This window comes from Anopheles moucheti, chromosome 3 (assembly GCF_943734755.1).
Source record: "Anopheles moucheti chromosome 3, idAnoMoucSN_F20_07, whole genome shotgun sequence".
Lineage (NCBI taxonomy): Eukaryota > Metazoa > Arthropoda > Insecta > Diptera > Culicidae > Anopheles > Anopheles moucheti.
Window position 1 is genome coordinate 91730409 of NC_069141.1, and position 15484 is coordinate 91745892.

General features: G+C 43.4%; 2 protein-coding genes across 4 annotated transcripts; one reads left to right on the forward strand and one right to left on the reverse strand.

Annotated features, from left to right (window-relative positions):
• The first annotated feature begins 4231 nt into the window (after positions 1-4231).
• Positions 4232-13027, forward strand: LOC128300758 (ATP-dependent 6-phosphofructokinase). Of its 3 annotated transcripts, none has more exons than XM_053036944.1 (7): positions 4232-4379; positions 4885-5093; positions 6513-7009; positions 8126-8234; positions 10508-10696; positions 10762-12047; positions 12125-13027. In XM_053036944.1, the coding sequence occupies exons 2-7, from the start codon at positions 4947-4949 to the stop codon at positions 12264-12266; spliced, it is 2370 nt and encodes a 789-aa protein (XP_052892904.1). In that variant the 5' UTR covers positions 4232-4379; positions 4885-4946; the 3' UTR covers positions 12267-13027. The 3 variants fall into 3 exon arrangements, with proteins under 3 accessions (XP_052892904.1, XP_052892903.1, XP_052892905.1); XM_053036943.1 differs by lacking the exon at positions 8126-8234 and adding an exon at positions 9162-9270; XM_053036945.1 differs by lacking the exon at positions 8126-8234 and adding an exon at positions 9162-9270 and having other exon boundaries at positions 4888-5093.
• LOC128300759 (uncharacterized) lies at positions 13023-13848 on the reverse strand. The gene is made up of 2 exons (XM_053036946.1): positions 13582-13848; positions 13023-13500 (listed from the first exon to the last, which is right to left on the reverse strand). Exons 1-2 carry the CDS (start codon positions 13765-13767, stop codon positions 13162-13164), a joined length of 525 nt encoding a protein of 174 aa, XP_052892906.1. The 5' UTR covers positions 13768-13848; the 3' UTR covers positions 13023-13161.
• Between the last annotated feature and the right edge of the window lie 1636 nt (positions 13849-15484).

The window sequence follows — 15484 nt, forward strand, 5'->3', positions numbered from 1 at the left end:
ATGTTTTTTTTTTCATTTTTGTTTGTTGTGCGAGCTGAACGTTTGTGGCAGCAGCTCAGTGAGCTACCTGGGATTAGCATGGAGGGAGAACCTAGTTTAATATAAAATATGAAGCAAAACTGTCGTCTTACATCATTATACAGCAACATCAAACCCGAAGCATAGCGCAGGAAAAGCCTCCTCCCTCACACCCCCACCATCACGTCCCAAATTGGGGCCGGAATAATGGATTGTGAACTTTGCCATCTTCGAATCGTTCGCGAAGACCACCATCGCACCTGTGCGGTATTCGAACCAGGAGGACTATTACTGCGATAGTAGGATTTGTATGTGTTGTAACTCGAGGAATTAGACAGAGAGAAAGAAGCAAAAGCAAACAGGAATCATGTTCAAGAACAGCAGAACAACAAATGGAAATTATTACTCTTGTAAAACCAACATCAAACAAGTCGTCGTCGTCGCCGTCGTTTAATCAAATAAAAGAGCAGTAAAACAAACATGTCACAAAAATCGAGAAGTTTTACAAATCTAAACCAAAAGGAAAAGGGAGAACTTGGGGAGCTGCTGCTTCCCTCGATGTAGGAGAGGATACACACGAACAGAGAGAGGGTAGAAAACACCCTTACCATCCCAACTACACACACGACATACAAAATGAATGTGCACACACTCTCTCACGAACATGTACACGCATACACTGAAAGAAAGCGGAAAAGCCTAGTGTGCGAGTGTTGCCAGCCAGCTGCATTAAGAAAAGTCAAAGCCAACCCAATTTTCCCTGCAGAAGAAAATTCGTTCGCTCGGTGCCACACTACTACAATACACTATTAATGCTACTACTACTACTACTACTACAGGCAAACATCAGCAAAACTATTTGTTGATTCCGTGATACAAGGATATTTTGTTTTTGCTCTATTCGTGAAACAATAAAAGGAATACGTTGTCAAAACAAAAACCCTAATGGACACAATGGAGCTTTCCTCTGTACATGTGTTTGTGTCCGATAACAAATGTAGCAACATGGGGCTATGAAATTATGTTGTAAACTTCGCACGATCAAGTTTTGGTCGCTACTAGCGTGATGCGAAAACTGCAGCACTGTGTGTTGCTATAAAACCAGAGACATTTAGCCCTTGATAGTGAATGAAACTACGGCACCAGTTTGCAAGGAAAAGGGTACTCACATATACAGAGAATAACTGGTGAAAGGGTTGTGAAAAGCAAAGCCCGGAAAAAACCAACAATACAAACTACAGCATGAGCAGTAAACGTGAAAGCTTACACAGTCACGAGGGAGACCTATCTCGCCTACCCAAGAGGTAACTTCCCTACACAAAGCCATAGACACTTTCATGTAGCAACGTGATAAAACATGGAATAGAAAACAACTTTAAGCTGAAACAGCCAACTGGAACCAATGTCCCGCGGAACAAAATACATTCCGATACTGTGTCTCCCTTCTGCTTGGCTTCTCATCTTCATCTTCGTGTACCGTCGAAAGCCTCTGCATTCTAAATTTTAGGATGCATCGAATGTGGTTCCAAGTTAGACCGAAAAAACGTATTTCTCATTCTTCATATTGCTCCGAAATCTGTACTCTGCACATTGGACAACTTTTGGAAATTGGGATCATTTATTGTATGGATATCCAACTTCTACAGCTAGTGGTTCTTCGCGTTTTTGATAGTCAATGCGGAAGGAAGTCCTTCCTAGTAGATAGGAATACTACTACCAATACTACAGTAGAAGCTACTGCTTCGTCCTTATCCCATTCGAAAACCCTTCATTCCTTTTTTTCGTCCACTGCTACATATTCTCTACTCAAACAAAAACCTGATTAAAATAGCCAATGTCTGCAGTCGGGGTATAGTGCCGAACCCAGAAGTAGCAAGCCAGAGCGCTCTTTGATAGTGACGAATCTTTAACACAATACTATTAAAACAAACATGGTGATCGATAGAGTTTCCAAGTTTTTGAGAATTGTTCACGGTGTTATCTTTGGGTTTTCTTGTTCCTTTGCTGTGTCTCAGCGATAGCGCGAAGAAGTACTCCAAACACGTACGTAAGTGACATAAGCAGAATAGTACACTTTTTCAGATGCATTCTATATTGTTAAACCAGCTTACAGAGCAATGAAAAATGGATTTAAAAACTAATAGAACTGTAGAAACAACAGAGCACATCCAAACACAGACTTAAAACATTGACAAACAAAAAAAAAACTCAAAAACACACAGAACACAGTAAAGGCAGCAGCAACAGCTACAAACCCGTTCTTGTTGTAATCCTATGGCTCACAGAGCAGCAAATTAAGGCTATTAAATTTACAGGAAATTGGAAAAGTACGAATTAACCTTTCAGCAGGTTTGTGCAAACCATTGATGTAGAGATAAAGAACTTTTCGAACTTAGGTGTAAGATGACCGGAAGTTTTGAGAATGCTTACAAAATGGCTGAACAGGTACGGTTAAACCGAACAGGGGAGACAAAACAATTCTAAAGCAGGTAAAAACCCAAACTCTCACACACGTGCTAGTATTCCACAGTTAAGGCAGCGTCAGGCAATTATGCAATTCAAATTCCGCTTAACAAAACTAAACCACACACAAACATTAGGAGCTTGGTAAGCAGAAATCCGATCCTAATCATTGGGGAGCGCTGGACCTTGTAAGGCAAAAACCAATGGAGAAAGATCATAAACAAAAAGCGAGGACGACGAGGTAAGGAAGTAAGCAAAGTAATTCAAACTTTGTATGGTGCTTACTGGACAAACAGAACATAAAACAGCAAACAAATAAGATAACAAAACCAGCAGCAGCCGCAGCAGCAAACAAGCGTGCGCGCGCCTCAGTGCATGAATATACTCATCTTCGTTTTTCGGTATTATCGCTGTTTCACATTCTCTATATTGGTTGTATCATATGTGGAAGATAAGAAAATGGAGAAAACAATAAAAAAATATATAAAATAAGCATAACACGAGGGAGAGACATTTAAGGACTATCCCTTGCTTTGAGAAGTAGTAGTAGCTGTTATAGAACATTTTTATTCGAGCCTCGCAGCAGAATATTATCGCAATTAATATTTTTTGTAGACATCACCGTAGAGGTCTATTTCCTTTGGAAAACTTGGTTTATTGATTTCCAAATGACTGATAAACCAACTCAATGTATTAGCCAAAATCGCATCTCTGTATTCGCTAACTTTGAAAAGTATATTATCGTGAGTATATTCCTCAAATTCCTTGGGATGTGTGGTTGTACAGTTATGTTGACTTCATTATTAATATTGAGCTGAATCATGAAAATTAACACACATTCTTCACCCGTCTATTTCATTCGCTTTGTGTTAATGTTTCGTCATGCTTGTAAAAGCATTACTCGAGGAGAGCGAAATGAATCACAAGTTCAATAACCGCCACTTTTGAACTTGTTTTTTCTTCTCTGGACAAACCGCACGTGTCATGATGCACGTTGCATGGAAGAAGAATATCTCATGCAATTTTATAACCGGTTTTCACAGATTGTTCCATTCATCAGGTGATGATGAAATTTCGTCAGATCGTTGAGAATTTGTGTGAGAGTTCAGTTATTTTTTTCCTTTACATCCTGAAACCCACGTTCCAACAGATTAAAATTTTAAAATAATTATCACATGATGATGAAACACAGCCTCCATGTGAAGAAATTTCGTATGTATAATATTGAACAACGATCAATAGATGAAAAAGGGAAACACGAATAATATCAAAACGAATATGAAGCAGCTTAAATAACACAAAAAAAGTTTAAAAAGATAAAATAAAATCAACCATTTGTATTTTTGTTTTCCTCGAATGCCGGCATCTGATAGCTGTCAATTGGCGCGTACAGGCTGTCCCATAAAGTGCGATTGACAGATGACAGCTAAAAGCAAACGAAAACGACTAGAGAACTACAATTCCTCTCAAATAATTATCTGAAGTGCGTTTGTGTATCTATTTTAGCATATTTGGAACAAAGTTGACATATATCTTTGGTTTTATCAAACATTTTTTCCAGAATGGCGCGAAAATGATTCCTGGAAAGAAGGCCCCAACGAAAACTGTGCTGCGCTGAGCTGTCAAATCGTGTTTGATGGTAGTGGTGAGTAGCAGTGCTTCGAGCCAACCTGCCGCACGGCAATTGCATAAACATTGAATTTGCCTATAAAGTCACCTTGAAATGTCACCGATCACCTTTGGGAAGCTAGGCTACTAAAAAAAGGAGCTGCCGTTTGTGTTCGCTTCTTGCAGTTGCGTTTTTCACACAACAGACCCAGGCGGACAACTCGCAACCGAGAACTCACAAATCGGTTCACCGATCCGGCCCAGTGTGTGGTATATTTCGCAGTTCAACGGTGAGTGTAGAGCGGTGGAATTCGAGCCCTGTAGCCGTGCGGGTAGGACGAATTTGATGCGCCTCTTGGGTTGATTAGTTTTCCTACAAAAAAAAGTGACTCCCGCGCTACGTTGAGATTGGTGCAAATTATTACAATGTAGAAACGAAAGCAAGCAACCTGCAGAAGGATTGCAGCATGAGGTGCACACCGGTGCATTGTGATATAACTTTGCGAAACTGTGCAATATCCTTGTGTTGGTGATCCTTTTTGTCCGCGCTTAATAACCAAGTGGTTGTGATAATCCCAATTCAATCCATGATGAAAGTCTCAACCATTTTACTGCTTGCTGGGTTGTGCAATCTAAGCAAGTTTCTTCTTCGTGCTACTGTTGCCATAGAAATGATTAAATACCATGTGTGCGCGTTGGTGTATGTGTGCGTGGGTGTGATTACTAAATATGAAAGTTGTTCCTCTTTTTTCTTCCTTCTTCTTCGGGCACGGTCGGTGTGTGCGCCGTGTGTAGCAGTAGAAGAGGTGTGTTTTGTAGTGCACGTTTGAAAAAAAGATCTATACCCGTGAAGCAGAATGTCGAGCCAACCGGTACAACGGTTTATTCAATTCGGAGCCCACAAAGGCAAGGGCATCGCCGTCTTCACTAGCGGTGGTGACTCTCAGGGCATGAATGCAGCCGTCCGTGCCGTGGTGCGCATGGGAATTTATGTTGGATGCAAGGTAAGTCAAAGGAATCATTATGAACCGGTTTATCATGCCATCATCATTGACCAATGCTTACACTTTTCATCGAAGGAAAACGTACGCGACAGGTCAATTCAGATCGCTCGAGCGCAAGATAGCGCCATAGCCTCATCACAAGCAGCTAAATATATCTTGCCGTCGTAGTCGGTCGTTTTAAACCACACGCATGATCGTCATCAGGCACAGAAGCGCAGAAGGCACCGTGCGGTGGTCAAGTTTGAAAGTTCAGTGCTATCAATTGAACTAGCAGTTCGTCCATATAGGAATGTGTCCTGCCGGCAAGGATATGTGTTCGCGACATCCGTCCTAAAATATCGCAAACATCAGTCGCATCATGAATGAGCGAAAGCCAATCGTTTGACCGTGACCGTGCCAAAACATGACGGCTAATCTCGCAGTGACAACATTTGCTGCTTGTTGATGTTGTAAGAGCAATGTTATCAGCATGCCGAGAACTGGCAAGTCTTCCGCTTGATGCCCGGCTGTCGCTTTCATTTAATGGCAGGGCGCTGGTTGTTATCGATAAGCTGTGAAGCAGTGAAAGAGTGTTTTATGACATTTTATGAGTCTAGTTTTCACTTTCATTTCAACAAAATGTTTACTTTTCGTCTCGCGGACATCGCGATGATGCGGGGACATCTTGGAATTTCTGTCCGGAGTTGTTTTTCCAGACAATTCCCATCTCGACCTATACTGACCAACAAACCAACAGTTCAATTGACCCACATTGGCATCGAAGAGAACTCAAATGACCTTCAGACGGTCATAATATTTTTATGCTCCGATACTCAATGGATCAGCAGCAGAATACACCCACTGACTGAGAAGTTGTATTTGTTGGCAATGCTACAGGAAGCAAGGTCATTCCAAAGGTGAAACCGTTCAATTTGGAACAATTGTGGGGTGACCAAGAGCTGGCCGGATTACTTATTGCCTAACGGAGTTTTGTATAGCCAGTTGGGATGGATTTTCTTGTTTTGTGATGAAGAGTGCTATTTATAAGCACAAATCTCAAAAGAGAGATTTCAATACGATGAATACGGATGGAGACGCCAGGTTGCTCGTATCACATTAAAGCACTTGCCAGAAAGTTGATTTGTTTTTGCGTTTCATTCACGTTCCAGAGCCATTACTAAAATTGTTTTTTTTTTCAACGCACACATCAGAACAGAAGCGATCAAAATGTAGAAAAATTTAACTTAATGTTGTCAAATTGGAATGTGTAATGATGAAATTAATATTGTTTCCTGCCAGTTTTCTCTATTTAGTAGTTGATTGGTGTTCCTATGATCAACATAATTAAAGGAAATGATTCCATTTCCACTTTATTCTGAGACATACTTCCACTGTATATGCCGTAACTCTTAACTAATGTTGACCCTCCACCTTCAACAGGTTTACTTCATCCGCGAAGGTTACCAGGGCATGGTGGACGGTGAGGAAAATATCGTCGAGGCCAACTGGTCGTCGGTGTCGAGCATTATCCACCGGGGTGGCACCGTAATCGGTTCGGCCCGCTGCAAGGACTTCCGCGAACGTGCCGGTCGTCTACAGGCCGCCTACAATCTCATTTCCCGCGGCATCACCAACCTGGTCGTGATCGGTGGCGATGGTTCGCTCACCGGTGCCAACCTGTTCCGGCAGGAGTGGGGCAGCCTGCTGGACGAGCTGCTGGCCAGCAATCGGATCACGCAGGACCAGCGCATCAAGTATAAGAGCCTGCACATCGCCGGTATGGTCGGATCGATCGACAATGATTTCTGCGGTACCGACATGACGATCGGTACGGATTCGGCACTGCATCGCATTATCGAAGCGATTGATGCGATCGTCAGCACGGCTTACTCCCATCAACGTACCTTCATCATGGAGGTTATGGGACGTCACTGTGGGTAAGTGTGGGCCAATGATATTGCACAGTTGCACTTTTTCAAAGGTGTATTACCTCCAGGCGAAAGTAATCACGCTGATCTGCTAATTGTTTATTCTTTTAAAAATTTCCTCCCCGTTTTTTGTCGACGATTCGGTTACTCGTTATCTGTCGAACGTTTGAAATATATCGTTTTGCCCTAAAGTTATCTGGCTGTCGTCGCCGGCGTTATATCCGAGGCCGACTACGTCTTCATTCCCGAGTCTCCGCCGCCACGCGACTGGGAGACCAAAATCTGCGATAAACTCGAACAGGCAAGCGCTTCCACACCCTTCCAGTCTCGCAGCCAACACTGCAGTTGGTTGTGCAGCTCCTTCCTGGACACCCTTCATTCTTGCATTCTTGTAGTACTCACATTCTATTGCTACCCAAAGCTGAAATCGGAACCACTTCATTGTTGGCGAGTTCTTGAAACTCACGGTGCAACTGCCACGGGAATGAATCATTCTCCAGCGGTTTATCTCAATACAATTCCTTCATTCTTCTCTTACGGAATGAAGTAGAACGATCCTCGCACGCTATAATTGAAACTAATGATCACTTGTCACTAAATGCACCCATTCGAGTTTGTTTCCCTGTTATCTTGTCCAGAATGGATCCGTCTCTTGTTATCGGTGTTGCTGTCTCTTCCGTTGTGCTCATTGAAATGTCTTCCATATTAACTGCGAGATATTCCCCCGAATGGCGTGTGTCCTGAACTGTTTCCCTCCAATATGTGCATGCAGAGTATGATCCTTAACATTCTTCCAGTTGACTTGTAGGTGATGATTAAGACAACCGAAGAAGACTGTCAATCTTTATTGTTCTTTGTCCTTTTTCTTCTTGATTTGTTTTTATGTTTTCGATAACGATTCGTTTTCCACCAGGAACCACAAACACATATCTGCTAATGATACACCATCTTACATTTAATTGGTCTTTCGATTACGTTTTAAATCCATCAATGTTGCGTAGGGCAATAAATCAACTCCCGTACACTGCAAAGAAAGCGAAAGTTCACCATCAGCGATAAGATAAGCGCGCCATTCACCAAAATTGCTCCACTCCATATCGTATGCATTATTCATGTTCTTCACAGCTATCTGGCGGTAGTGGCCGGTCTGTGCGTCGAGGCCGACTACATTTTCATTCCCGAAGATCCACCGAAACCCGATTGGCCGGAACGTCTCTGCAAACAATTGACACAGGCAAGCAAACTGGGGACAGCAAACGGAAGCGTACATCATTTCCCCATTCACAATTATGCTCCAAATTCTAAATTATCGCTTAAAGAAAACAAAACAACTGCTTCGATGTTTTACGCGCTGTTCAGGATTGCCACAGCTAGTTCCAAAGATCATTCATTGCACGAACCTCACACGATCATGACCGCGTGGTGATCATACAGATTGGCGGAACTCATCGAAACTCTGAACTGGTTGTTCGGTTGTGCAAATGCATGAACATTTTTCATTACCCACACTCTACGCGCTGTTCAACATTGTACATTGCTGTGTTTTCTTTGTAATTTTGTCGTTTTCATATCACTTAACCAACTTTCTATTGAAGCATTCTAGAATTCAGTCACATTAAGAACGTTCATTCAATAGTGTTCACGTATCAAGATTATATCTTCAATACCCATCCATCCGTACACTAGAACTGATTGGTCGATTGGACAAAACGATATGAAAATATCTGTTGACTAAAATATAATATAAGCACACCCAAACTATCCCGTACAACGCATCGGATTTACAAATGTAAGAAGAAAAAGGGTATCGAAGTCATGTTTAAAAACAGATTGGCGTGTGTTGTTCCTTACGTTGTTTTTGTTAACTTAACAGCGAGCGTGTTCAAATTCTTGATGGAGTCGATCGGAACGAGCTAAACAGGCGACAGGCGAAATCGTGGAATCGAATCTGATCTGAACTAATTTTCCCCAGGTTTAGACACATATGTAGATCGCCTGTTCGAAATTTTCCCCAAAAAAAGTGATTGAAGGGTCACATATCTAACTAAATGTAGTACACATTTCTTTCCCTTTAATTCCGATCGTTACCAAAACCATACATGTAACGTATTTCTCTTCATCTTGATCACTACTACCGTCATTATTATTGTGTGCATTGTAGTTACCTGGCCATAATGGCTGCTTTAGCTAGCGAGGCGGACTTTGTGTTCATACCGGAAGATCCCGTTGTCCATAATTGGCCAGAAAAGCTATGTAAGAAGATCCTGCAGGTACGCAAAAAACAACCACTACTACTACTATTATCGTCTCTTCTCCCCCAGAGACTCTCTCCTCGCCTCCGAAACCTTCCTCAGGGGATTGAACAAAATCCGCTCATCGATGAGAACTAATACCTGATATCTGATGTGTAAACTTACCTCCAAACGGAAACCCTTTTTCCCTTTCCAAACCCAATCCCAGTCCCTGGTCTACTAACGTTTGAAAGGATTTAAAATGCGGTTTTATATGCGAAAGCTATCTTTCTCATTCACGAATAGACGGTACTGCTGGAATGGGACGGGACGAAGTACACGAAGCTAGAATCGTTATTATTTATTTTATAGTTATTTTTTGCTTTTAAAATTTCATGAGACTCTCCTAGCGAATGTAGCACGTAATAAGAGAGAAGCTATACAATTTAAATCCTGTATTTGTCCTAAATCATTCTTCTGTAAGTCCGTTATCACTGCAGAACAACTACAAAAGCGTAGACGCATCATCAAGTTCACGTTATTATTTTCTCATTGAAGGTTCGCATGCTCGTTAGCAATGTGTTTTCTTACTGTGGTGTATTAAGCCAGCTTATGTTTCGCTTTGTAATGATGATAGACTTCTTATTTGTAAGAGCTTTAATTTGGTTGTGTTTTGGTTCAATTGATGTTTAGAAGATGCAGTAAGCATTACTCCAAATTATTCGTGATCTTGAAGAAGTCTATTGTCCGTCTCAAGCAATGATGCATAATTTTTTCTATAGAATCCTTAAGGAATTATAAAATCTGCCTTCTATCTTAAAATCTTTCTTTGGTTGCACCATTGTTCTGCCAATGCTTAGTTTAGTACTGTGCCAGCTATTTGTGTGTTGCTATGATGTGCTTTATTCCTTACTTTTACTAGCATAATTGACGATCTTCGATCAGTGATTGGATCCAAAAATGATTTGGTTATTCAGATAGCGAAGAATTTACTGCAAAATCCAACCTTATCCGATCCTCCCATCACATCCGTCACTGAAAGATTCTTTTCTTTTTGTGTGAATTTTTGCCTTCATTTGGGCATGTATTTCCCGTTTCTACCTTTCTTGCTAACCCCTTCATCCACATTCCTATATCAGAGTCACATCATACCTACATTTCATCACTTCTTCCACACTCACCGTTTATTAATTTAGCGACGATACCACAATCGAGATCGTTTAATGATATATTGTAATTCTATACAACACACACACTCATCATACCACGACAACAGGAGCGTTCTGCTGGGCAGCGTTTGAACATCATCATCGTGTCGGAGGGCGCAATCGATCGGGACGGCAATCCGATTACGGCGGAGAAGGTGAAGCAGGTGGTCGTTGATCGACTGCAGCAAGACACGCGCATTACCGTGCTGGGTCATGTGCAGCGTGGTGGCAATCCGAGTGCGTTCGATCGTGTGCTGGTAAGTAACTCATTTCATGTCCTTTCGGCAACATAAACACTAAACTACTTCCGTTCGCTTTGTAGGGTTGCCGGATGGGTGCGGAAGCGGTACTGGCACTGATGGAAGCGGACGACAAGACGGAACCGTGCGTTGTATCGCTGGACGGTAACCAGGCCGTGCGTGTCCCACTGATGGAATGCGTCGAGCGTACGAAGGCGGTGGCGAAAGCAATGGAGGATAAGAACTGGGAGCTGGCAGTGCAACTGCGTGGTCGTTCGTTCGCACGCAACCTCGAGACATACAAGATGCTGACGCGCCTGAAGCCACCGAAGAGTGCTTTCGATGAGCAGGGCCGTGGTGTGGGTGGCTATACGATGGCGGTAATGCATATCGGTGCACCGGCCTGTGGCATGAATGCGGCGGTACGCTCGTTTGTCCGCAACTGCATCTACCGTGGCGATACGGTGATGGGCATTCACGATGGCATTGAGGGTCTGGTGGCGGGTCACATCAAGAAGATGGAATGGTCCGATGTGACTGGATGGGTGGGACAGGGTGGTGCCTTCCTCGGCACGAAGCGCACTCTGCCGGAGGGCCAGTTTAAGGAGATTGCCGCACGGCTCAAGGAGTTTGGCATCCAGGCACTGCTAATCGTGGGCGGGTTCGAGGCGTACCATGCTGCCGGCCAAATTACGGATCAGCGCTCAAAGTACAAGGAGTTCTGCATCCCGATCGTCGTCATTCCGTCCACCATCTCGAACAACATGCCCGGCACAGAGTTTTCGCTCGGTGCCGACACCGGGCTGAACGAGATCACGGAGATCTGCGATCGCATCCGCCAGTCGGCGCAAGGTACGAAGCGGCGCGTGTTTGTCATCGAGACGATGGGTGGATACTGCGGATATTTGGCCACGTTGGCAGGATTGGCCGGTGGTGCCGATGCGGCCTACATCTACGAGGAGAAATTTACGATCAAGGATCTGCAGCAAGACGTGTATCATATGGCATCGAAGATGAGCGACGGTGTCCAGCGTGGTCTCATTCTGCGCAATGAAAAAGCGTCCGAAAACTACAACACCGAGTTCATCCATCGGTTGTACTCAGAGGAAGGCAAGGGTTTGTTCTCCACGCGCATGAACGTTCTCGGCCACATGCAGCAGGGTGGTTCGCCGACTCCCTTCGATCGTAATATGGGCACCAAGATGGCGGCCAAGTGCGTTGAGTGGCTGGTGGAGCAGCTCAAAGCCAATACGCAGCCGGACGGTTCGATTAACGCCACGTCCGCTGAAACGGCCTGTCTGCTTGGGCTCGTGCGTCGTCAGTACAAATTTACCCCACTGAAGGAGCTGATCGGTGAAACAAACTTTTTGTAAGTATAAACCTAGTCTCCTTAAGCCAAGTGGAAGGTGGTCTCTATTAATTTCAAACTGCACCATTCCGTTTCAGGCAGCGCATCCCGAAGCACCAATGGTGGCTGAAGTTGCGTCCGCTTCTAAGAATTCTGGCGAAACACGACTCCACCTATGAGGAGGAAGGCATGTACATCACGGTCGAGGAAGAAATGTCGACCGATTCACCGTGCGCCTAAGTGAAAACCCAGGAACTTCTCCGGAAATTCCCCAAAGATCCTTTTTCCTCCCACACCCTCCCCCAAAAGAAGGAAAACATTACCTCTGCAGGTTCTGCTCGAGCCATTTGGAACATCCGACGAGTAGTCGAACAATCTTTCGTTGTGCTTTCGGAAGCTTTAAAATTAGTTGTTACAATCGAGTTCGTAACAAATGAGCGAAACATGGGGCCATATTGCGGGAATATGTCCCGGTCCTTCTTTTTTGTGAACCGGTTTGTTTAAGTACTATTTATCATTTATCTTGTTATTCGTTTTTGTTTCGTGCTTCCATCTTTCATGTGTTGTTTTCGTTCCTGTGCTAGTGAAAAGTATTATTACAAAATGGTTTTCAACACCGCAGTATAGAAGATTGTAAAAGTCACTGTTTGAAAGACTATCTGATACCAAAAAACCGGCCAGTGAAAATATCCGGCAATAGTGCATTATTGTTCTGTGGATATGTGCAGTGCAGATCATCTCTCCCCTTTCGCTCAACTCAAAGTAAATCGAGCGGTGAAGTGTGATGAGGTGATGGTAGTCTAGACAGAAGCTAGATAAACTCGTAACCAATAGTTCTGATCACAAACAACAAACGCCCAATGATCCCCCACATAAACCCGCCACACAAACACAGTTAAAAAGGCAAAAACCTAATGTTAATGTACTGCTAGCAACAGCGGTTTATTATGAGACGTACGTGTATAATTGAGATATAATAAAAAGATTTATTGTTGTGAGATCTGATAGGCTGTAGGAGCTAGGGTGGTAAAGGAGGTGATAGTACGTACACAATGTTCTTGCCCAATTTGATAAATGAGGGCCACAAGGTAACAAAAACACAACACAACTAGCACAATGAGAACGGGGAGATGCTTTAACATTCCTCTCTAATTCTTTCGAGAGTTGTCGATCGGTGTCGGCGTAGCAGCTGCTGACTGGAGACAACTTTCGGCGTTAGTGGTGCGATCGTAATGTTCGATTGTTCACCGAACGGTATCCGTGCCCGACTACCCTGGACACTGGGGCCAGGGCGAGCACAATACCAGTGTTCAACCTCAGCCGTCACTATTAGCGATACGGCATCGTAATGCTGATCCTCGATTCGGAACGCATCTCTGTTGGAGGTTTCGATGTACCAATGGAAAGCCTGCAGCAAAGGACGCGATTGTCCTTTGCCGATCGTTCGTAGCTCCTCTGCCAGCACCGCATTGTACTGCGAAACGAAGGGAATCGGATAACGTTAGCACTTGCGTTCCTAACTTTCAAAAGGGTTTAAGTTCCTAATTTTGTTTACCCATTTGTAGTGTTTGTACGCCGCCACACCCATACTGTTCCGTTCAGCACGCTTCGTCTGAAGATGTCGCTGCAACTCGTACAAACTAACCGTGCAAATGCTATCCAGCGTAACCGACGGGGCCTTCCCGGCAACCGGGCTGTACGCCAGGAAAACAATATCGACTCGTGGTATTTGAGAGGCCATCGAGAAGTTTTCGTAGCAGGGACACCGATACACAACACCACTTTCGATCGTAAAACCAGAAATGACTCGGGCTAACAACACCAGCCGGAGATCGAAAGTGGGAAAGAGAGCTGTGTATCTCCCAGGCAAGCTGCTCTTATCTTATCGTTAGAGTCAGAGGTGTCAAACTACGATCATCGTTCAAAATCGAATACCAACTTCAATTGAAGAAATTCAAAACATCCGAGTTAAGACATGATGACAGCATTGTAAGCTTGTTTTCTGAGCGCCGTAAAGCTATAAATTGATGCAAGTAAGTATTTTCCGCGAAAGAACATAACATCGACCCACCTGTTCTCCATGGCCCTTCTCAATGTTTGGCAATTTAATAAATAAAATAAAATAATAAAATATTTCCAATCTATCACTGTGTTTGACACACCTGACAAAAAAGAAAGTTGAATGTGTGATACTGCGAGAGCAGAACAGCTGTGTGCACGCTGGAGGGGAATTGATGTTATCTCCTGTTTTGGATGCTCTCTTGGTGGTGCAAATCTGAAAACGGCTTGTTTTTATGGGATTTCGTATGACGCTCAATAATAAAATGCGCGAACGGATCAGCTGTGTGCACGCTGGAGGGGAAATGATGTTATCTCCTATTTTGGATGCTCTCTTGGTGGAGCAAATCTGAGAACGGCTTGTTTGTAAGGGATTTCGTATGACGCTCAATAATAAAATGCGCAAACGGATCAGCTGTGTGCACGCTGGAGGGGAATTGATGTTATCTCCTGTTTTGTATGCTCTCTTGGTGGTGCAAATCTGAAAACGGCTTGTTTGTATGGGATTTCGAATGACGCTCCATGATACAAGCGCGAACGGATCAGCTGTGTGCACGCTGGAGGGGAAATGATGTTATCTCCTATTTTGGATGCTCTCTTGGTGGAGCAAATCTGAGAACGGCTTGTTTGTAAGGGATTTCGTATGACGCTCAATAATAAAATGCGCGAACGGATCAGCTGTGTGCACGCTGGAGGGGAATTGATGTTATCTCCTGTTTTGGATGCTCTCTTGGTGGTGCAAATCTGAAAACGGCTTGTTTGTATGGGATTTCGAATGACGCTCCATGATACAAGCGCGAACGGATCAGCTGTGTGCACGCTGGAGGGGAAATTAAGTTATCTCCTGTTTTGGATGCTCTCTTGGTGGTGCAAATCTGAAAACGCAAGATTCCTGTGATTTACCATGTGATTTTATTTCTTCGTTTCTCAATTTCTCTAGAACAACGCAAAGCAACAACGATTTCCTTCCGTTTCGTATATTCTCTTTATGTTCTTTCCACAGCGAGTGTTTTGTTGTATATATCATTTAAATCGACTTACACAATAGAAAGGGGGTTTAGCTGATAGGATGTTTAAATCGTTACACCACTTGTGTTTTTCTTTACAAAATATATATATGTATATAATGTTACCTCATGTTACGCACGCCTGTGTGTATGTTTATCATAAATAGGCGGTGTATATATGTTTTGCTTACGAGGTTGTGTTTAGCAGTTTTCCCAACCCGCGACAGGACCCAATTCGCTTCATGTTGCATATATTTTAAATCAATCCATTCATCTTCTCTCGGTGTGTTATCTCTCAGGTGGTTTGTCTGTTTGTTTTTCTGTAGAGTGGTTGTTAAACTGGCATCTGATTTGCGATACATGTACTATACGCTCTGCTAGGAAGATACAAAG